At 45.1% G+C, this 22,757-nt stretch overlaps 1 protein-coding gene across 1 annotated transcript in view; it reads left to right on the top strand.

Annotated features, from left to right (window-relative positions):
• The window catches only part of LOC134612445 (ornithine decarboxylase 1-like), a 61,459-nt gene that overhangs the window by 24,412 nt on the left and 14,290 nt on the right, over nt 1–22,757 (top strand). The window contains exons 4-6 of the mRNA XM_063456838.1: nt 4,220–4,354; nt 11,022–11,187; nt 11,300–11,447. Coding sequence (XP_063312908.1) covers nt 4,220–4,354; nt 11,022–11,187; nt 11,300–11,447 — 449 coding nt within the window. The remainder of the gene's footprint in view (nt 1–4,219; nt 4,355–11,021; nt 11,188–11,299; nt 11,448–22,757) is intronic.

Genomic DNA, 22,757 nt, shown 5'->3' with positions numbered 1-22,757 from the left:
AGGTAGCAGACTACCTCGCCTTAACTGCAGATATCGACACTCTGAGGAGCGATGAACCCCTTGACTACTGGGTGTGCAGGCTTGACCTGTGGCCTGAGCTATCCCAATTTGCGATAGAACTTCTGGCCTGCCCCGCTTCAAGTGTCCTGTCAGAAAGGACCTTCAGTGCAGCAGGAGGTATTGTCACTGAGAAGAGAAGTCGCCTAGGTCAAAAAAGTCTAGATTACCTCACCTTTATTAAAGCGGCACTGTCATGCCGAACTTACCTTTCCTCAATCTCTTCCTCTTCTCCCCCTCTCTCAGGATCTGTTCTTCTTTTCTTCCTGTCTTCTTTAGTTTTCTTTAAAACCATAAGACAAAGTAGGGACTCTGTCTTATGAAGGATTCCTCCGCTTGACCAGCTCTGACCAGCGGAGGAGCAAAGTGTGCTTCATTTCCGCTGGTCAGAGCAATTTTCCCATGATCCCTAGCTTTCCTCCCTGTTCCCACAATGCTTCCTGTCAGTATTGCCGAACGTCCTGTCACTTAGACAGAACGCCGGCAAAACTGCCGAATTGCACCTAACAGAATGAGCACTGTTTCTCCATTGGTGTTAGGATGCAATTCGGTACTTTGATCGTATCGGAATTTCATTCTAATGAATGAAACTCCGATCCTATTCATTGCCGCGGCTGCATCTTGCAGCCGCTTAGTAGATAACTCCCTAATTCCCACGGTATCAGGGAGCTATCTACTAAAAGGCTGAAATACCTGAATTGGTCTTTCAGCCAACTTTACTAATACTAAGTAAAGATTACTTAGTATTAGTAAATAATATGCCCCTACTCGCTATACCGCGAGTAGGGGCAAGTCTAGTAAGCAGTGAGCAGCCTGTGGCTGCTCACTGTAAAAAAAACACACATAAAAAACAAAAAAAAAACTAATAAACACCCCCCCTCCCCTGCGCGGGGGTTAAAGATTGGGGGGGGGGAGGCTACTGTCTTCCCTCCTGGCCCCCACCCCTGCGCGGTGGGTGGGGGCCCTAATAAAACAATAAGGGGGGGGACCTACTGTCCTCCCCCCCTGGCCCCCACCCCTGCGCGGTGGGTGGGGGCCCTAATAAAACAATAAGGGGGGGACCTACTGTCCTCCCCCCCAGCCCCCACCCCTGAGCGGTGGGTGGGGGCCCTAAAACAACAATAAGGGGGGGACCTATTGTCCTCCCCCCTGGCCCCCACCCATGCGCGGTGGGTGGGGGCCCTAATAAAACAATAAGGGGGGGGGACCTACTGTCCTCCCCCCCCGCCCCCCACCCCTGAGCGGTGGGTGGGGGCCCTAATAAAACAATAAGGGGGGGACCTATTGTCCTTCCCCCCCTGGCCCCCACCCCTGCGCGGTGGGTGGGGGCCCTAATAAAAACAATAAGGGGGGGGGACCTACTGTCCTCCCCCCCGGCCCCCACCCCTGAGCGGTGGGTGGGGGCCCTAATTAAACAATAAGGGGGGGGGGACCTATTGTCCTCCCCCCCTGGCCCCCACCCCTGCGCGGTGGGTGGGGGCCCTAATAAAACAATAAGGGGGGGGGACCTACTGTCCTCCCCCCCAGCCCCCACCCCTGAGCGGTGGGTGGGGGCCCTAAAACAACAATAAGGGGGGGGACCTATTGTCCTCCCCCCTGGCCCCCACCCATGCGCGGTGGGTGGGGGCCCTAATAAAACAATAAGGGGGGGGGACCTACTGTCCTCCCCCCCCGGCCCCCACCCCTGAGCGGTGGGTGGGGGCCCTAATAAAACAATAAGGGGGGGACCTATTGTCCTTCCCCCCCTGGCCCCCACCCCTGCGCGGTGGGTGGGGGCCCTAATAAAAACAATAAGGGGGGGGACCTACTGTCCTCCCCCCCGGCCCCCACCCCTGAGCGGTGGGTGGGGGCCCTAATTAAACAATAAGGGGGGGGGGACCTACTGTCCTCCCCCCCTGGCTCCCACACCTGCGCGGTGGGTGGGGGCCCTAATAAAACAATAAGGGGGGGGACCTACTGTCCTCCCCCCCTGGCCCCCACCCTTGCGCGGTGGGTGGGGGCCCTAAATGACCCCCCCCCATCAAGGTGACTAGGGGTCCCAAGCCCCTAGTCACCCCCCACCCAAAACATTCTATCCCCTACCTACCCCCCTCACCCTAAAAATAGTGAGGGGGGAATAAAATAACTAACCTGTAAAAAAAAAAAAAAAAAACTTGTTTTATTAGGGCCACAGGCTGCTCATTGTTTAGTGGACATGCCCCTACTCGCGGTATAGCGAGTAGGGGTATTGGGGAGATTTTAATCTCCCTTGTGCTATTATGGGGGTCATATTGACCCCCATAGAGTGAGGGGGGGACATGGGGGGCTTAGGAAGTGGCGAGGAGCACTGCTCCCTGCCGCTTCTATAGTTACATATTACAAGGAGGGAGCTGCACGTCGGTAGCTCCCTCCTTATAATAAACTGAACGAACAAACTAACACTGATACTCAGTGATACACAGTGTTAGTTTGTTCGTCTGATTTTTTCTATTCATTCATTCGTCTGTCTGATGAATGAATGAATAGGTGAAATTCCCGTTCGCATGTCCAGGTGTTTCACTGGGCATGTGCGGGAATCTCACAGTCTGTGTAGTGTGGGTAGATGACGTGTCCCACAGGGACTTCACCTACCCACACAAAGATGGCGGCGCCCTGAATAAAGATCGGGGCAGAAGATAAAGAATTAAAAAGAGGTAATGTGGGGGGCTTAGGGGCATTTGGGGGTGACTAGGGGGTCGATTGGATGTAGTGGAGGCGGGAGGGGGGTTAAAAAAAAAACGGGATTCGGCATGACAGTGCCGCTTTAAGATGAATGAGGGATGGATCCCGAAGGGACTGACAGTGGGCGATACATTCGACTAAAAAAGGCCTGATGAGATGAGCTGCCTTGGGCTAAAAATGGTGACCCTATGTAGGAGGAACAGTCCCTATTCTGCTCTGTGTCAGTGTGTATCAGGGTCCCCGAGGACAGGTGTCAATCCATATCTGCCAAGTGACCCTATGTAGGGGGAATAGTCCCTATTCTGCTCTGTGTCAGTGTGTATCAGGGTCCCTGAGGACAGGTGTCAATCCATATCTGCAAAGTGACCCTATGTAGGGGGAACAGTCCCTATTCTGCTCTGTGTCAGTGTGTATCAGGGTCCCTGAGGACAGGTGTCAATCCATATCTGCCAAGTGACCCTATGTAGGGGGAACAGTCCCTATTCTGCTCTGTGTCAGTGTGTATCAGGGTCCCTGAGGACAGGTGTCAATCCATATCTGCCAAGTGACCCTATGTAGGAGGAACAGTCCCTATTCTGCTCTGTGTCAGTGTGTATCAGGGTCCCTGAGGACAGGTGTCAATCCATATCTGCCAAGTGACCCTATGTAGGGGGAACAGTCCCTATTCTGCTCTGTGTCAGTGTGTATCCGAGTCCCTGAGGACAGGTGTCAATCCATATCTGCCAAGTGACCCTATGTAGGGGGAACAGTCCCTATTCTGCTCTGTGTCAGTGTGTATCAGGGATCCTTAGGATAGGTGTCAATCCATATCTGCCAAGTGACCCTATATAGGGGGAACAGTCCCTATTCTGCTCTGTGTCAGTGTGTATCAGGGTATCTGAGGACAGGTGTCAATCCATATGTCAAGGTGTCAATATGTCATATGTCAGGTGTCAATCCATATCCATTGTGATTTAGGAATGTTAGGTGATTTATGCCCTTTATGGATTAAAACCAGACTCTGCATCAACTGTGTAATTTTCCATGGGAATTTTGCCATGGATCCCCCTCCGGCATGCCACAGTCCAGGTGTTAGTCCCTTTGAAACAACTTTTCCATCACTATTGTGGGCAGAAAGAGTCCCTGTGGGTTTTAAAATTTGCCTGCCCATTGAAGTCTGTGGCGGTTCGCCCGGTTCGCCGGTTCGTGAACGTTTGCGGAAGTTCGCGTTCGTGAACCGAAAATTTTATGTTCGCGACATCACTACTTGCAGGTGAAAGTATGTTATTCACAGGTATATATGGGTAGGTTCTGTTAGGTTATTTTATTGCTGTTGAGATTTTAAGTAACTCCCATACTCGATAAGTATTTCTGTTGTCAATGTGGGGGCTGTAATATATTAGCACATTTCACATTATTTTTTATTGTTAATCAAATTTCTTTCATACTACATCCTACATTCTTCTTTTACCTTCCTACACAGGATGATTCTCCGTATTAATGTTGATGACTCTGGAGCTATGTGCCCCTTCAGCAGGAAATTTGGAGCCTCATTGATAAGTTGTGAGCATCTTCTGGAGACCGCAAATAATCTTAATCTAGATGTTATTGGAGTGAGGTATATAAAAAATTCGACATTTACATTCCTTTTTAAGCAAAAGGTCAAGGAACATCAGATTTCACTTTACTATGGATGAATTACATGCTGCAAAGAAGTTATCACTTGTGAAATAGTGTATTTTGGTGACTAACGTACATGCATAGAAGTCTCATTGTCTTAAGGATATCCTACTAACAAATGTCAACATATTGGCTTTCTTTTTAAAATGTCTAATTTACAAAATTACTTAAGTAACGTATAGGTAAATTCAGCTGATAAAATGGCTTGACTGCATTGAGGTTTTTTGGAAGATCTCTTACCTATCTTTAGGTCTTTCCCCATGTCCTAAACACTCAGTTTTTCTCTCCATAACCTCATTGCTTCTGTTTCTCTCTCAGTGCCCCAGCCACCCACCAACCCATATGTCTTTGTTTTATTTAAAAGTTTATTGATTTTTATGAAAATGAAACAGGAAGTGGGTACAGAAAAGAAAATAGTGATGGGGTAGAAAATATAGCAAATTTGTGCATATACAGCATGCAGTAATGCAAATACAGTAACAATATGACAGACATTGTAAGTGTCACAGGCACTCATTACAAAGAGTAGCAAGTTGTCAGTTGTCCTTAAAGGACCACTCTAGGCACCCAGACCACTTCAGCTTAATGAGGTGGACTGGGTGCCAGGTCCCTCTAGGATTAACCCTTTTTTTTATAAACATAGCAGTTTCAGAGAAACTGCTATGTTTATAATAGGGTTAATCCAGCCTCCAAATCCTCTAGTGGCTGTCTCACTGACAGCTGCTAGAGGCGCTTGCGTGATTCTCACTGTGAAAATCACAGTGAGAGCACGCAAGCGTCCATAGGAAAGCATTGTAAATTCTTTCCTATGAGACCGGCTGAATGCGCGCGCAGCTCTTGCCGCGCATGCGCATTCAGCCGAAAGGGAGGATCGGTGGCGGAGAAGAGGAGGAGAGTTTCCCGCCCGGCGGGAGGGGGTCCCTGAGGGTGGGGGCACCCTCAGGGCACTATAGTGCCAGGAAAACAAGTATGTTTTCCTGGCACTATAGTGGTCCTTTAATGCATGATTGTGCTCAAGGATACCTCTATGGTGACTAGTTCCGTACACCATGTATTACCAGGAGCTAAACGTCCCCACTCACATCCCTCAACCCCTGATTTGTCAGCCATCCACAGTCTCTAAATCTGGGCCACCAGTTTTTTAACTTTAAGAGAATGGGAAGGCAGCAGCTCATATACATAATTGAGCTGTATTCTTACTTTTATTTCTACTAGGCTAGGGATAACCAAAGACTTCCAGTTCCAGGTAAGAATGCTTCTAGCTGTAACATATTCATCCTCACCTTGCGGTATTTGCAGTAATTGCCTTCCTAACAAATACGAAAGTGCCATTCAGCGGCCATGCGCCAATGTATCTGACTCCTGCAGCATGTTGGTGGGCGCCGGCCACTTCGGCCATGCCAATTTGTAGACCCACGTCCGCCCACGGTATTAACGATGTCGGCGTGCGTGTGATGTCACGTAAAGGACGCGCACGCGCGTTCTGGGGTCAAAGGCGGGGTACAGCCAATCGGATCTGAAGGAGGCTTATTTAAACTCCTTTTGCCGTTTCCTCATTGCCCTGTCATGGTTTCCCTTAGTGGTTGTCCGAGAGTGTGTTCCTGAGGAAAAGAGGTGCTGAATGCTTTATGGGAAAATCTGTTCAGCCACCAGATCCATAGACATAGTAGAGAATAACCCAAAGTACACCAGAGTAAATTGCACATAAAAAGATTTTAAAAATTGTATTCATACAGTGGAATAATAAAAGTTATACAAAGAAAGTGCAAAACTCAGGCATGTAAGGCAATTGATGACATACCCATAACCACATCAGATACAATAGTACGTGCTCAAATTTGAAACCCATAAACACATAACAATGCAGGCATTAGGCCCCGCTTAGGGGGGGTCTGCCTTGACGTTGGCAGGCGGGCATCCCTCCAATGGCCATTGGAGCAACTAAATGACCTCCATTTGTCTAAATATACATAGGGATTAAGGAAAAAGCGCAAGTAACATTTTCTTTTCTTTGGTTTTTACTATATATTGGGGCTGATGTGTGTTGTAGTCCTTGCAGCTTAAGCGCAGGACTTCTCTTTTTGTATTTGTATTTACTTTGTATCACACAGCCTGGTTACAATGCTGCTACCCATCCCATGTGTTCCCTATTAAGGGTTAATAAGTAAAGGGGTGTATATAAAAAAAACCCTTTCTGTCTCATTAGAGATATCTTTGCCAGAAGCTCAAGGAAGCAGGCTGAAGGGTCAGTGTTAGGACCCGCTTAGGGGGGGTCTGCCTTGACGTTGGCAGGCGGGCATCCCTCCAATGGCCATTGGAGCAACTAAATGACCTCCATTTGTCTAAATATACATAGGGATTAAGGAAAAAGCGCAAGTAACATTTTCTTTTCTTTGGTTTTTACTATATATTGGGGCTGATGTGTGTTGTAGTCCTTGCAGCTTAAGCGCAGGACTTCTCTTTTTGTACATAACAATGCAGGCATATTGACCTAGATCAGGAGATAATACAACCCTAACGTTTCGGCATCTAGCCTTCCTCCGGGGGGGGGGGGTGATCTCTAACAAAATGGTCTCGAGAGATCCTCAAGAGATTTGTGTACACCAGACTGACTGACTTTCTCGAATCCAACTCTCTGCATGATCCCCTTCAGTCTGGATTCCGCGCTGGTCATTCTGTCGAAACGGCTGTGACCAAAGTATCCAATGATTTAATTGCTGCTAAATCTCGCAGCCATTACTCTATCCTAATTCTCCTTGATCTTTCTGCTGCCTTTGACATTGTTGATCTTTAACAGCTTCTCTGCATTCTCCATAATTTTGGTCTATGGGAAATTGCTCTCTCCTCGTGCTCCTCCTACCTCTCCAAGCGCTCTTTCAGTGTTTCTTTCTATGACTCTGCCTCTTCCCCCTAAACACTCTCTGTCGGTATCCCCGAAGGTTCTGTCCTTGGTCCCCTACTGTTCTCTATCTATACTGCCTCCCTCGGTAAACTCATCAGCTCCTTTAGCTTCCGTTATCATTTCTATGCAGATGACACACAAATCTACCTGTCCACTCCTGATCTCTCTCCACCCCTCTTGACTCGTGTCTCTGACTGCCTCTCCGCGATTTCCAAGAGGATGGCTGCTCACTTCCTTAAACTCAACATGTCCAAAAAAGAACTTCTGTTTTTTCCTCCCTCAAGTGTTAACACTCCCGTGTCTGTCTCCCTCCAAGTCAACGGCGCTACCATCACCTCTGCCTCGAAGGCTTGCTGTCTAGGTGTTCTTTTTGACTCCAACGTCTTCTTCACCCCTTACGTCCAATCAATCGCCAAATCCTGTCACTTCCATCTCAAAAACATAGCGCGCATCCGCCCTTATTTAACTCCAGATGCGGCTAAGGTGCTGGTCCATGCTGTTGTTCTCTATCACCTTGACTACTGCAATCCCCTTCTCAGTGGTCTTACGTATTCCCAGATTGCACTGCTGCAATCTATAATGAATGCTGCGGCGAGGCTCATTTTCCTGTACGCTCACACCTCCCACGCCTCCCCGCTCTGTCAGTCCCTGCATTGGCTTCCAGTTTGATATAGGGCTCAATATAAAATTCTGGTGCTTGCTTACAAGTCCCTACATAATGCTGCTCCAACCTACCTATCCTCCCTAATACACATGTATGTCCTGTTGAGGCCCCGACACGCTGCCACAGACCTATGTATATCCTCTGTCCGTACTCCCACCTCTAATGCTCGCATCCAAGATTTCTCCAGGGCTGCACCTCCTCTGTGGAACTTCCTTCCCTTCTCCGTAAGAATTTCACCCAGTCTCCACTCATTCAAAAAATAATTGAAAACTCAGGTTTTCATCCCCCACCCCCCATGACTCCTTTCCTGCAACTATCAAAATTACATACTAAGCCCTCAGTGAATACTTTTCTAACAACCTACTTCATACCCCTACTTTTACCCTTTGTGTCACTATACTCCACTCCCTGTAGAATGTGAGCTCATTGAGCAGGGCCCTCCATCTCTCTGTTCCTGTACATCTAGTTGTCTGGTTACAATTACATGTTGCGGTTGCCGGCTTGCCGCGTGGCAAAGCTGTGCCCAACCGGCACAGTCTAGCCGACGGCACAAGCTTACCTGCTCACCGGCGAGCCGACAGCCGCTTCTCCGCATCCTCCGACCACCACGCCCAGATCCAAAATGGCGCTGACCGCGTGGTCGCGCCTAAACTCAGCTCCGCCCCCGAAGTTTATACGGACGTGCGCGTGACATCACAACGTTGACGCGCACGCACGTTCTGGGGTCAGAGGTCGCCCTCTGACCAATCAGACCTTTGAGAGGGATATTTAAATCCGTAGCTCACTCCAGTATCTTGCCCTGTCGTGGTTTCCTGTTCCTGGTTTCCTGAGAGTGCTTTATATTTGTGAATCTGATTTCCGGGTATCCTGATCTTGGCTTTTCCCTGGTTATTCTGAATTCTGGTTTCCCTGACTTGGCTTGTGTAAACGGTATTGTGTATTTTCTGGCTTCCTTGACCTCGGCTTTCCCTTTGACCATTCTCTGTCTCTAGCGTATTAGTCCAGCCATTCTAAGGTCCGGTTTACGCTCTGTCCTTTTTATTCCTTTTCTTGTCTATGTATATGTTTACATAGTTTCTGCGTGCTGGTCCACACTAGTAGTTGTGACATTACATGTGTGTTAGTCCACCCATTGTACAGCGCTACGGAATGTGATGGCGCTATATAAATAATAATCTCATTATTATAAAACTACCACTAGCTGAATGTGTGTAAAAGACATGTATATATCATATGTTATCACATATTACTAATTCAGACACACTTAGCTCCAAACAATAGGACAGTGTGAACTAGATACACATATAAGAATTTCCAAGAAGATATACTGCCTACTAGTAATTCATTTTACTTCGAGGGAAGTCTATATAAATGCAAGACCCCATTGTAAGACGTGAGTTGAACCAAAGTCCAGATGCATCAAATATATACTTTTTGGCATGAAAAAGCTGGTAGTCTACTATCCATTTGAAGTGTGACAGGCATCCATGATGAAGTAACTATAACGATTTTCTACGTAATTTCTGTCATTAATAACACCATCTACTGATCAACGTCTATAAACACAATACTTAGAATAAGGTATACTCATCTAATCCCATTGGTCACTTTAAAAAGATCACATGAACGAATTAAAGATACAAAATTCTTTAAAAGTGATAACACATGAGAAAAAGGGAGAAATTCAGCCTGCAGCTGAATGGGAGTTATGTATGATTTACTGGTAATTTGCCAAATTTAGCATATCAAGCTATTATCCAGAGATATTGATATATGTTAATATTACATCAGAAAGTTAAATATCTGCAGCAAGGCAATTTTAAGGCTTAACAATCTTCTTTTGGTTATTGGATGGTAATGAATAGTTATGTTGACTATCTGTAAATTGAACTGTTGATTTTCTCTATGCTTGGTGTACCCATCCCCATATCTCTCTCTATGCTCTCAATACTGACTATTCTTTCCACATTCCACGTCCCCTCTTCTTCTTCTCCTTAAATTATCTGAAAATGGCTTTCTTTCATAATTAGAGAGACCTGGCTGTTTCCTCCAGCTAGGCCTCTTCATATACATAGTGTTGAATGTATGTGGTGGAGATATAATATATCCCTGCCTGCCTGTCTACCACTGAGTCTTGGATGCAAGGAACAAACATTGTACCAGCACAAAACAATAGAGGACATGAGGACTGAAATGCAGCAACACTGCAACTAACCAATGTCAACTCTGGATTTTGTATATATAATATAAAAAAAAAAAAATCTATTGGCAAATATGGAGAAATATACTTAAATTATTAAAGGACCACTCTAGTGCCAGGAAAACATACTTGTTTTCCTGGCACTATAGTGCCCTGAGGGTGCCCCCACCCTCAGGGTCCCCCTCCCGCCCGGCTCTGGAAAGGGGAAAAGGGGTAAAACTTACCTTTTTCCAGCGCTGGGCGGGGAGATCTCTGCCTCCGATCCTCCTCCGTTCCGCCCCGTCGGCTGAATGCGCACGCGCGGCAAGAGCTGCACGCGCATTCAGCCGGTCGCATAGGAAAGCATTTACAATGCTTTCCTATGGACGCTTGCGTGCTCTCACTGTGATTTGCACAGTGAGAATCACGCAAGCGCCTCTACCGGCTGTCAATAAGACAACCACTAGAGGATTTGGGGGAAGGCTTAACCCATTAATAAACATAGCAGTTTCTCTGAAACTTCTATGTTTATAAAAAAAATGGGTTAACCCTAGCTGGACCTGGGACCCAGACCACTTCATTAAGCTGAAGTGGTCTGGGTGCCTAGAGTGGTCCTTTAAGTTTAAGTTTTCTCACATGGCTTGGGCTTCTCTTCTCAGAGAATATTCTGTGTTCCTGTACATAGAGTCAATTGCTGAAGTGTTTCCTGGTTCAGCAATAAACCAGCAAACCATACAAAATATAGGAATCTCACTGGAAACTTTCATTGCTATGACCCTGTTCCATGAAACCAAATTCTCAAACCTGTGACAGTTTTAATTTGTGGTAGTCAACAACCATATTTCACAAATCTTCAACAGCTTTCATATAGGATCATCAGCCAGGAATCCCCAAGCATTTGGCCAGGCCATTAAGGATGGCAGAAATGTGTTTGATATTGGAAACAAGTTGGGCCACAAGATGAGACTCTTGGATATTGGAGGGGGGCTACCTGGAAACCCTTCTTTTCAACCCTCATTTGAAGAGGTAAGAAGTCATAGTGAACACAGAATCAGGACAATTTACTTGTCACTTATGAAGATAGTTTGTAATTGTTTCATCTGTAATCTAATAATACTTTCTCTTATTCTCATTTCAGTTTGCAGTGGTGATAAATAAAGCTTTGGATCAGTATTTTCCAATGGAGAACGGCCTAGAGATCATTGCAGAGCCAGGAAGATATTATGTGACCTCTGCTGGCACACTTGCCCTCAATATTGTAACTAAGAAAGTGGTGAATGAGAAAGGTGTGTGGTATGGTTGGGGGGGGGGGGGGGAGGGGGGGTCAGAAATGCCTCTAAGAGAAAGAAAAAATACAGATTGTTTTTAAAAGTGCCATTGGTCCTAAAATTAACTGATAAACTTGTTAAAAATAAACAAAATTATTTGGAGACTATTACAATATGTTACTATGATGCTTAAAGTGTCCCTTTTAGATGCCTTTTGGTTTTGGTCTTATATGTATTCTGGTAATTCGTACACCTTAGAAACAAAAGCAATCCTACATTTTAACTTGCACAAGGCACCTCTACAGCAGTTTAGTCATGCATTATCACATTATAAAACAAACTATAAATAATTAAAAGACTGGTCCCAAGCCAGAACTCAATTTAAGAGATCTTGTTCTATTGTGGACTACCCATAAGGATCCAGGGAGCGGTATCATATTTGGATTTGTAGGTCTCTGCAGCTGGATTCCACACCCCATTATGTCAGACTCAAAGACCTTTGAGTATGACATTTTGCTAGAGCCAGTATGGAACCCTAAGTCATACACATATCACTTATAGCCCTAGCTCAGGTGGCACAGAACTTACAAGCTTGGGTAACATGCCAGGATCTCAAGTAGAGAATGCCTCAAAATACCACCAGCATCCCTGCCAGCACTTCCTGATGTCCCTCTGGAAAGAACAATGGTACACCTAATGAACACAAGACACTAAAAGGTATAGCATCACTCTATAGCTTGAGTGGATTTCAAATAATTCACTAAGAAATACTACTTTTATTGAGTAGATAAATACACCATGTTTAAAGTAAAGAAAGAGTAGAGAGAGTGTGTTAGGTTGCTGAACATTCGTGGGGGGGTAACCCCTAGTATAAATTAACTTAAACAAAGAAGAAAAACGTACACGAAGTCCATATAAGGGGAAAAAAGAGAGAGAGATATCTAACAAGAAACCCCCCTGGAAATTCTAGTACTATAACAGCAACCCAGGTGTTTTTCTCATAATGAGAAATAAAATGTAACTTTTAATTCTAATAGTTAAAATAACTGAAAGTGAAAAGCAAATAAATAAAAAACTGAGAGGAGACAAATGATAGTTAGCCTGTGCTGCCCCTGTCTGATTGGCAAGCACTAGTGGCACAGGGGGAAAAAGAGGTATAGACAAAAAGACACTATATGATATATAGTATCTATATTTCAATTAACTACCCCCCCAAACACCCATCATTCTGTGCCACCTTAGCGGCAAAATCTAATTGCCCTCTGCAGTAGAATGGCAGCCGAGCTGTCAACACGGCTACCTAACTAAACGTAATAAGATCATCAAGTAAGGTAACTAGACCGGAGGAAAATAATAAAATATAGCGGCTGCAGCATGGTCCCCTGTCAACCCCCTCCACCCTCTTGTTAATAAGTAGTCCCGACGTGCGTTTCGACGAGTATCGGCTCTTGAAAGGGAACCGAGTTAGAGCTGATCGGATATTTAAATATCCCGCCCTCCATCCTGATTGGTTTACAGTTTCACCAACCGGATGGAGAGGGGGAAGAAGAGGAATGTAACCCTTAATGCTCGGGTACACAGTAGAGCAGTTGTAAAAGAGGGTGTAACGGACCGTTTCAGCATAAAAGGGGAAAAATGCGTTTAGGCGATAATCCCCTTTTCCATAGACCAGCAGCTACCATAAGCACCAACTTCCCGAACTCCCAAACTGCACGAATTCACCAACTCTCGAACAGCAGACACACGAACCCTGGAAGCAGCCGAACAGGAAAAGCAATATGAATAGCTTACACTCCTGGCAGTCGGCATACAGTCCCCTTTCCCCCCAAGAAAGAGACACACTCCAGCTTCAGGGTTAAACAGCAACTCATTTACTCAGGGCTACCTGCCCAGTATTTATGCAGGTCTCCCAGCTGGTGGACACTCCCCTAGGGGACCAAATGGAAGACTGTAACAAAGGACAGACATAAACCAATTACAGACACACAGCAGTAAACATTCCCACAATGCATCCTGGTTTCCTCCCTTCTGCCCTGGAGATAATTGTAGAGGTAATCCAATTATCTCCCAGGACAAAGACAAGACTCCATTACACATGTGGGGATCTAAATACAGTATTATGCTTTAAAATATATAAAGTCACTTTTATTCCACCCAACACAGACATGTTACATATCCCCAGATAGCTCAGGTCTGGGTGCACATTATTAGGTGAATGGCACCCAGACTACACGAATACAGTTTAATCGCCATGGAGCCAAAGTCTTTAATCACACAAATAGGCTCCATGGTATAGCTATCTGGGTTACTACAATTCCCATAGAAATACCGAATTCCAGTGTTCGGTTAACCTTGTACGATTAGGACCCAGGCGACAGGCGGCTCAGCGGTGTTCGTGCAATTAAGTGTCCGTTTATAGTTCCATAGAATCCTCGCCGAACACCGCTGGTCTTTTGCACAATTAAAATGGCCGCTACCTCGTGGTCGGCAAACGAACAAAGGCCACCCAGCGTTCATCAATTAAGCTGCGGTTAACCGCAGCTTCTGGGCGGTTAATTGACGGCACACTCCATCTCCTAGGTGGTCCCTCATACGGTAGTTTGTTCGGTAGCTGGAATCTACCGAACACCACGGCTGAAAGGCACGAATATGCCTTTCTGCAGGTAAAATAAAGCTTGTTAAAATCTGGTCCATAGTCCAAAGGAAGCAGGCGAGCAACCAGGCTTCTCCAGCTCATAGTGGCGAGGTTGGTTTCGCCACACTTCTCCCCTTTACCTATTAGACTAACAGGGTATCTGACCTCCTGCCGGTCAGTGCCCTGGTTAGTCCAGCAACCCACCCGCAAAGCAGAAAAAACAGTACAGCCCACCCACAATAAATGGCCACCACACCTGGGTAGAGGAGAATCTTGTCCATGTCCAGGTGCCTCACCACGGCTGTGGGTGGGACCGGTAGGCTGCCTTGGTGGGTTGCTGAGTGGGCAGAGACCAGCGGTACTCTGTCCTGGTGCCAGCACTACCACCGGAGTAGTCTGGTTGGAGCCTGGTTGCTGGAGACGGACTGTCTCCCCCTGGGATACACAGCTCTGTCGTGGGGGGGTAGGACCGACCATCCCTACCCCTGGTGCTGGAAGTGCAGAGACTACGGTCCCATCTGCACAGATGTGGGGCTTAACATCTCCCCTTGGTGGGTTAGGCTGCCGCTGGAGAGAGGGTGTAACAAGCTCCTCTCTCTGGATGGTAAACTGCCGCTGGGGAAAGGGGTTAGCAGGTTCCTCTCCCTGGCACTCTCTCTGCTGGTGGAAAGGGGAACCAGCCGTCTCCCCTTTCATTCTCTTGTCCGGCTGCTGGGGTGCGAGACTGACTGTCCCTGCTCCCTGCAGGACACACTGCCGCTGGGGAGGATGGACGACACCATCAGCTCCTTGGGGCACACACTGCCGCTGGGGAGGATGGACGACACCATCAGCTCCCTGGGGCACACACTGCCGCTGGGGAGGGAGGACGCTGCTCTCCTCTCCCTCCGCTTCACACTGCCTTCTTGGCATATCACTTTGCTGCTGGGGGGCAGGAACAACAACCTCTGCCCCCTGTAACTCAGCCTGCCGCTGGGGAGGAAGGACTGCACCTTCGGCTCCCTTGGACACACACGGGTGCTGGGGCGGATGGACGACACCATCAGCTCCCTGGGGCACACATTGCCGCTGGGGAGGGAGGACGCTGCTCTCCTCTCCCCTCACTTCACACTGCCTTCTTGGCATATCACTTTGCTGCTGGGGGGCAGGAACAACAACCTCTGCCCCCTGTAACTCAGCCTGCCGCTGGGGAGGAAGGACTGCACCTTCGGCTCCCTTGGACACACACGGCTGCTGGGGAGGATGGACGACACCATCAGCTCCCTGGGGCACACATTGCCGCTGGGGAGGGAGGACGCTGCTCTCCTCTCCCTTCACTTCACACTGCCTTCTTGGCATATCACTTTGCTGCTGGGGGGCAGGAACAACAACCTCTGCCCCCTGTAACTCAGCCTGCCGCTGGGGAGGAAGGACTGCACCTTCGGCTCCCTTGGACACACACGGCTGCTGGGGAGGATGGACGACACCATCAGCTCCCTGGGCCACACATTGCCGCTGGGGAGGGAGGTCTGCAAACCCCCTGGCCCGCTCTGATTCCCACGGCAAGTACTCTCGCACTGCTTGCTTCACACGCTGCATTCTATATTCTGAGGGGTTGGGTCCGCATAAAGCCAGTATCTTGGTGACCTCTCTGTCATACGCCTCTTGAGTGTAGCTGGGTGCCATGCTTGCTCTGCTGCAGTTGGTTCCTTGTAGATAGGGGCGCTGTACGGGTACTGGCGTTGCCCTCACTTTGTAATCCAGGAATGGTGTTGTCTGTAGCTGTCCCTCTGGTTGTAGGAACGATCCCACCGCTGCCACCAATTGTAACGGACCGTTTCAGCATAAAAGGGGAAAAATGCGTTTAGGCGATAATCCCCTTTTTCCATAGACCAGCAGCTACCATAAGCACCAACTTCCCGAACTCCCAAACTGCACGAATTCACCAACTCTCGAACAGCAGACACACGAACCCTGGAAGCAGCCGAACAGGAAAAGCAATATGAATAGCTTACACTCCTGGCAGTCGGCATACAGTCCCCTTTCCCCCCAAGAAAGAGACACACTCCAGCTTCAGGGTTAAACAGCAACTCATTTACTCAGGGCTACCTGCCCAGTATTTATGCAGGTCTCCCAGCTGGTGGACACTCCCCTAGGGGACCAAATGGAAGACTGTAACAAAGGACAGACATAAACCAATTACAGACACACAGCAGTAAACATTCCCACAATGCATCCTGGTTTCCTCCCTTCTGCCCTGGAGATAATTGTAGAGGTAATCCAATTATCTCCCAGGACAAAGACAAGACTCCATTACACATGTGGGGATCTAAATACAGTATTATGCTTTAAAATATATAAAGTCACTTTTATTCCACCCAACACAGACATGTTACATATCCCCAGATAGCTCAGGTCTGGGTGCACATTATTAGGTGAATGGCACCCAGACTACACGAATACAGTTTAATCGCCATGGAGCCAAAGTCTTTAATCACACAAATAGGCTCCATGGTATAGCTATCTGGGTTACTACAATTCCCATAGAAATACCGAATTCCAGTGTTCGGTTAACCTTGTACGATTAGGACCCAGGCGACAGGCGGCTCAGCGGTGTTCGTGCAATTAAGTGTCCGTTTATAGTTCCATAGAATCCTCGCCGAACACCGCTGGTCTTTTGCACAATTAAAATGGCCGCTACCTCGTGGTCGGCAAACGAACAAAGGCCACCCAGCGTTCATCAATTAAGCTGCGGTTAACCGCAGCTTCTGGGCGGTTAATTGACGGCACACTCCATCTCCTAGGTGGTCCCTCATACGGTAGTTTGTTCGGTAGCTGGAATCTACCGAACACCACGGCTGAAAGGCACGAATATGCCTTTCTGCAGGTAAAATAAAGCTTGTTAAAATCTGGTCCATAGTCCAAAGGAAGCAGGCGAGCAACCAGGCTTCTCCAGCTCATAGTGGCGAGGTTGGTTTCGCCACAGAGGGCATCAAAGAAAAAAAATTATATATAATGATGATCTCTAATTAAATATATAGAGTGTGTGTCCACAAGAAATATAATATATACAAGAACTCTAGGCAAATAATGAGAGTTTAATATCTTATTAAACGAAAAAGAGGTCTAATAAGATGGTCCTGAGCTCATGCTCAAAGTTGATTATAGGATATTTATAGCTGGAAAAAGGTTACAATTTAACTTCAATTGGTTATAATGTAACTTATTATGAATGAAAAGTTAAATTGAAACAAAATGAGCAGGTTTTTATAAAAAAAAAAACTCTTCATAAGAGGAACAGTGCAAGTGATAATTATAATAATACAGATAGAGATACTCAGTCCCATTTTAACCATAACCACTAGGAAAATTTTGACAAAAGAAACAGCACTAAAAAGAAAAATAATGAGAAAATGCCAGGTCCCATTATCAAGCATAACCACTGTATATTTTGACAAGAGGAACCGCATTAATGATAATTTTTATGGAGTGACAAAATCCCATTAATACCCATAATCAATGGATCTATCTTCAAAAAAACTTTTTGGCACAACCTTAACCCCTGATTGTATCTTAAGAGCTAAGTACTATATACACTAATTCTAAAGTAGGCACTTTATACATTTGTACAGTGTGCTTAAGATGTATATTAGTGATAATATATACAAGGATATACCCAATATGAGATACAGAATAGCTAAAAAGGGGGAGATCACCCATAATTATTTTAATGATGGATTTATTCGATGGTTTTAAGAATTTGTCCCATTTTTACTCTATATATTAAGAGTATTGTTCAATTTGACCTGTTGTTTCAAAACTGATGATAGGTCCTTAATACACCCGGGTTGCTGTTATAGTACTAGAATTTCCAGGGGGGTTTCTTGTTAGATAAGTCAATGGGACCTGATGGAATACACCCAAAACTATTAAAAGAGCTTAGTGGTGTACTAGCAAAACCATTAACAGATTTATTTAACCAATCATTGTTAACAGGAGTAGTCCCAGAAGATTGGAAGTTAGCGAATGTTGTGCCCATTCACAAGAAAGGTAATAGGGAGGAGTCGGGCAACTATAGGCCAGTAAGCCTTACTTCAGTAGTGGGGAAAGTGATGGAAACCATGTTAAAGGATAGGATTGTTGAACATCTAAAAACACATGGATTTCAAGATCAGAGACAACATGGGTTTACTTCAGGGAGATCATGCCAAACTATTCTTATTGATTTTTTTGATTGGGTAACTAAAATTATAGATCAGGGTGGTGCAGTAGACATTGCTTACCTATATTTCAGTAAGGCTTTTAACACTGTTGCACATAGAAGGCTTATCAATAAACTGCAATATTTAGGTTTGGATTCCAATATTGTTGAATGGGTAAGGCAGTGGCTGAGTGACAGGCAACAGAGGGTTGTAGTCAATGGAGTATATTCGAAGCTTGGGCTTGTCACCAGTGGGGTACCTCAGGGATCTGTACTTGGACCCATTCTCTTTCATATTTTTATTAGTGATATTGCAGAAGGTCTTGATGGTAAGGTATGTCTTTTTGCTGATGATACTAAGATATGTAACAGGGTTGATGTTCCAGGAGGGATAAGCCAAATGGCAAATGATTTAGGTAAACTAGAAAAATGGTCAGAGTTGTGGCAACTGACATTTAATGTGGATAAGTGCAAGATAATTAATCTTGAAAGTAAAAACCCAAGGGCAGAGTACAGAATATTTGATAGAGTCCTAACCTCAACATCTGAGGAAAGGGATTTAGGGGTGATTATTTCTGATGACTTAAAGGTAGGCAGACAATGTAATAGAGCAGCAGGAAATGCTAGCAGAATGCTTGGTTGTATAGGGAGAGGTATTAGCAGTAGAAAGAGGGAAGTGCTCATGCCATTGTACAGAACACTGGTGAGACCTCACTTGGAGTACTGTACACAGTACTGGAGACCGTATCTTCAGAAGTATCATGATACTTTAGAGAGAGGGGCTACTAAACTGGTTCATGGATTGCAGGATAAAACTTACCAGGAAAGGTTAAAGGATCTTAACATGTATAGCTTGGAGGAAAGACAAGACAGGGGTGATATAATAGAAACATTTAAATACATAAAGGGAATGAACACAGTAAAGGAGGAGACTATATTTAAAAGAAGAAAAACTACCACAACAAGAGGACATAGTCTTAAATTAGAGGGACAAAGGTTTAAAAATAATATCAGGAAGTATTACTTTACTGAGAGGGTAGTGTATGCATGGAATAGCCTTCCAGCTGAAGTGGTAGAGGTTAACACAGTAAAGGAGTTTAAGCATGCGTGGGATAGGCATAAGGCTATCCTAACTATAAGATAAGGCCAGGGACTAATGAAAGTATTTAGAAAATTGGGCAGACTAGATGGGCCGAATGGTTCTTATCTGCCGTCACATCTATGTTTCTATATCTCTCTCTCTCTTTTTTCCCCTTATATGGACTTCGTGTACATTTTTCTTCTTAGTTTAAGATAAATACATTATCTTTACAAGACCATTACCACCAGCTGCATACACTCACTATACTTAGTTTCAAACACAATACATTATAGGCAGAAAAATACAGGTGCATCTATACAAGATATATGCAAAATATACATATATGTAAGATATAGGGCTCAATTTAAAATTCTGGTTCTTGCTTTCAAATCTCTACATAATTCTGCTCCAACCTATCTATCCTCCCTAATACACAAGTATGTCCCGTCTAGGCCCTTACGCTCTGCTGAAAACTTACGTCTTCTGTCCGTACTCCCACCTCTGATGCTCGCCTTCAAGACTTCTCAAGGGCTGCACCGTTCCTGTGGAACTCTCTTCCCTCCTCAGTTAGAAGCTCACCCAGTCTCCACTCCTTCAAAAAATAGAGAGATAGAGAGAACATTTTTGTGCTAAAAGTTTGAGTTTATAGGAGTTTTTTTCAAGTTCAGGTGTAGTAGCACTGTTCCTTGTGTTGGCGGGTGGGCGATTTTCTACCTGTAGGTGATATATATTTGAAGATTCAGTGAAAAGAAATTGAACATACAGTGGGAGAAAGAGGGAAGGTGAGCATCTCTAAATACACCTAAAATGTGGTATCCCCTACACCACCATACAAACATAAGAATACATACAAAGCAATAGGTGAAGCCGCTTAAACCTTGAATAATCTGTAAAACACAATGGTATATACAAAATAGCGTAGTATGTCTATTCAATAGTATATAATATGAAAAGTAAATAGCAGTAGTTTCACTCACAAAGTTGGAGTCATACCATCATATGACTCTCTTAGTATGCTTCTTTGGACCATTCAGGGGTTGTCCAGACCCTTTTGTAGCCAGGATCTTGGTATTTTCCTCTTTATGCTCTTATTTGGTATTCCAAAATAAAGCTGTGGGATATCCAAATGGTCCTTTAGAAAATGATTTTATTCGTAAACAAAAAGATATATATATATATATATATATATATATATATATTACTTATACCAGAAACAACTGGTTAAAAGTGCAAAAACAGAAGACTAATCAAAATGAAAGTCTCTTAAAATGTCCTTGATTAGAATAATGTCCAAAACGCGTTTCGCCTATTGCTCAGGCTTCCTCAGTTGGATAAAAGTCACTCGGCTCTATTTTCTTCTTTTAAAGTTCCCGCCGGGTTTTTTCCTCCAATCGGGCGTTTACTTCCGGTATTTCCGTATGTTGGAACGCAAAATGCATTCCAGACGTCGATGTTGTACTTCCGGGTTTCATTGGGACGGAGCGCACGTGTGCCCCACATGTCGGCGCTCACTTCTGTGTTTTGCAAAAAGGCACATAGAAGGGCTGGAGGGACGAACAGACACACAGTAGAGCTGGAGGGGGAAGGACAGTCCAAGGGGAAAAGGAGACACACAAATGGATTGGGGGTAGAAGCAGATGCCTGCTGGAGGAAGTAGCAGCCAGCCTGTCTGCCTGCCAACCAGCCACAGAAGCTAGCCAACCAGCCTCTGCAGCAGCCTGCCAGCCAAAGCAGCCAGCTAGCAACAGGAATTAAGGTGAGAAGAGACAACTTGAGCTGGGTATCAGAGAGCGATGTTATATCACGCTATTGTAATTGGGGGCCAGAGTGTTAGCGACAACCCTCTCCAGGGCACATGAGACTCCGTTTTAGTCTCTAATGGGGCTTTGAGGGGACACTTTCTAACATACAGTTTACATATGTGTGCAATGAATATTCTTGAATTTTTTTTTAAAAATTGCAGGTGTGTTTTTTACATTTTAAATGTAAATGTAAAACACACTTCATCCTGTGCACACACATAAACACACTGTATTCCCTGCACACACACTGCATCCCCAGCACACACACACAGACACGTCTCACTACACACACTGCACATAATGGATGTGGCAGTGTTTTGGTGTGCATTCTTTTGGTAAGGAGGGGGGAGCATTTTATCCCTGGACCCAAGCAGCACAATGTCTTGGGGCCAGTCCTGAAATATGCAATAGTATGTGTATCTGTGTAACAGTGTGTGTCTGTATGTGTAACAGTTTGTGTGCTTATGTTTAAATGTGTTTGTGAGTGTGTGTGTGTGTGTGTGTGTGTGTGTGTGTGTGTGTGTGTGTGTGTGTGTGTAACAGTGTTCCTATGCAGCTGTATTAATTCCTCAACAAAGTTGTGCCTTAAAAAACTGAAATATTGATAACTAGTGATAAAAAGTATGTTTTAATTTTGTAAGAAGCCCTTAGAGTCCATATATATATATATGGACTCTAAGGGCTTCTTACAAAATTAAAACATACTTTTTTCACTAGTTATCAATATTTCAGTATTTCAGGTTATTGGATAAGACCAATGTAAACTATAGGAGGGGTTATCAAATGTATTTTTAGGCTGAAGTCCCTGGTCAACATAGCAACACCCCTGAAACCCCAAAAGTGGAAGAAAATTGTGAAATAAGTCACACAGTGACATTAAGAAAAATAAACATGCTGCAGTGCTCAAATACAACAATGCAATAACACACAGTAATGTCAAGTGAACAACACTTTTACACACATCCTATACATCCCTGAAATACAAATGCATTGACTCTCTGCAAAATACACCCAGCTTATACACAGTTCATACAAAAACATTACTAGCTGACAAGCTACACGAGGACAAGATGGCACTGGTAATTTGTTTGGAAAAAGAAAATGGCACTCATTAGCAATTTTGGGACAATGATGGCACTGAAAAGCTATTTGGACACAAAGATGTCATTAATAAGATGGGGTCAAAGATATTTTGAGACAAAGATGGCACTGATTAGCTATACTGGGACAGAGATGGCACTGTTTAGTTATATTGGGACATAGAGAGGGCACTTAGCTATTCTAAAACAAAAGTCACTGGGAAGCTGTATAGGGACAGAGACAGCACCGAGAAGATGGACACAAATATATATTTTTGGAGGCAAAGCTGGTACTGTAGAAAGTGGGTGACATGTGACCTGGTGAATTTGGGGGCCCAAAGAGGTGGAGTGGTTTCTAAAGAAAATGGCTGTGGTTAAAAGTGTTATGTTTGTGTAGGGGAGAAGCTAACAAAATAGCCACACCCACCTGGGGGTGCCAAAAATATTCTTGCACCCAGGCATCAGTGATCCCAGGATCGGCCCTGTGCTAGCCAGCCCCACTGAGGATGGCATATGTAGTAAAGCACTGTCCATGAGCTAATTGCACACAG

Source organism: Pelobates fuscus, chromosome 1, assembly GCF_036172605.1.
Source record: "Pelobates fuscus isolate aPelFus1 chromosome 1, aPelFus1.pri, whole genome shotgun sequence".
NCBI classification, from domain to species: Eukaryota; Metazoa; Chordata; class Amphibia; order Anura; family Pelobatidae; genus Pelobates; species Pelobates fuscus.
Note: the sequence above shows the minus strand (reverse complement) of the source record. Positions and strands in the feature narration are given on the sequence as shown.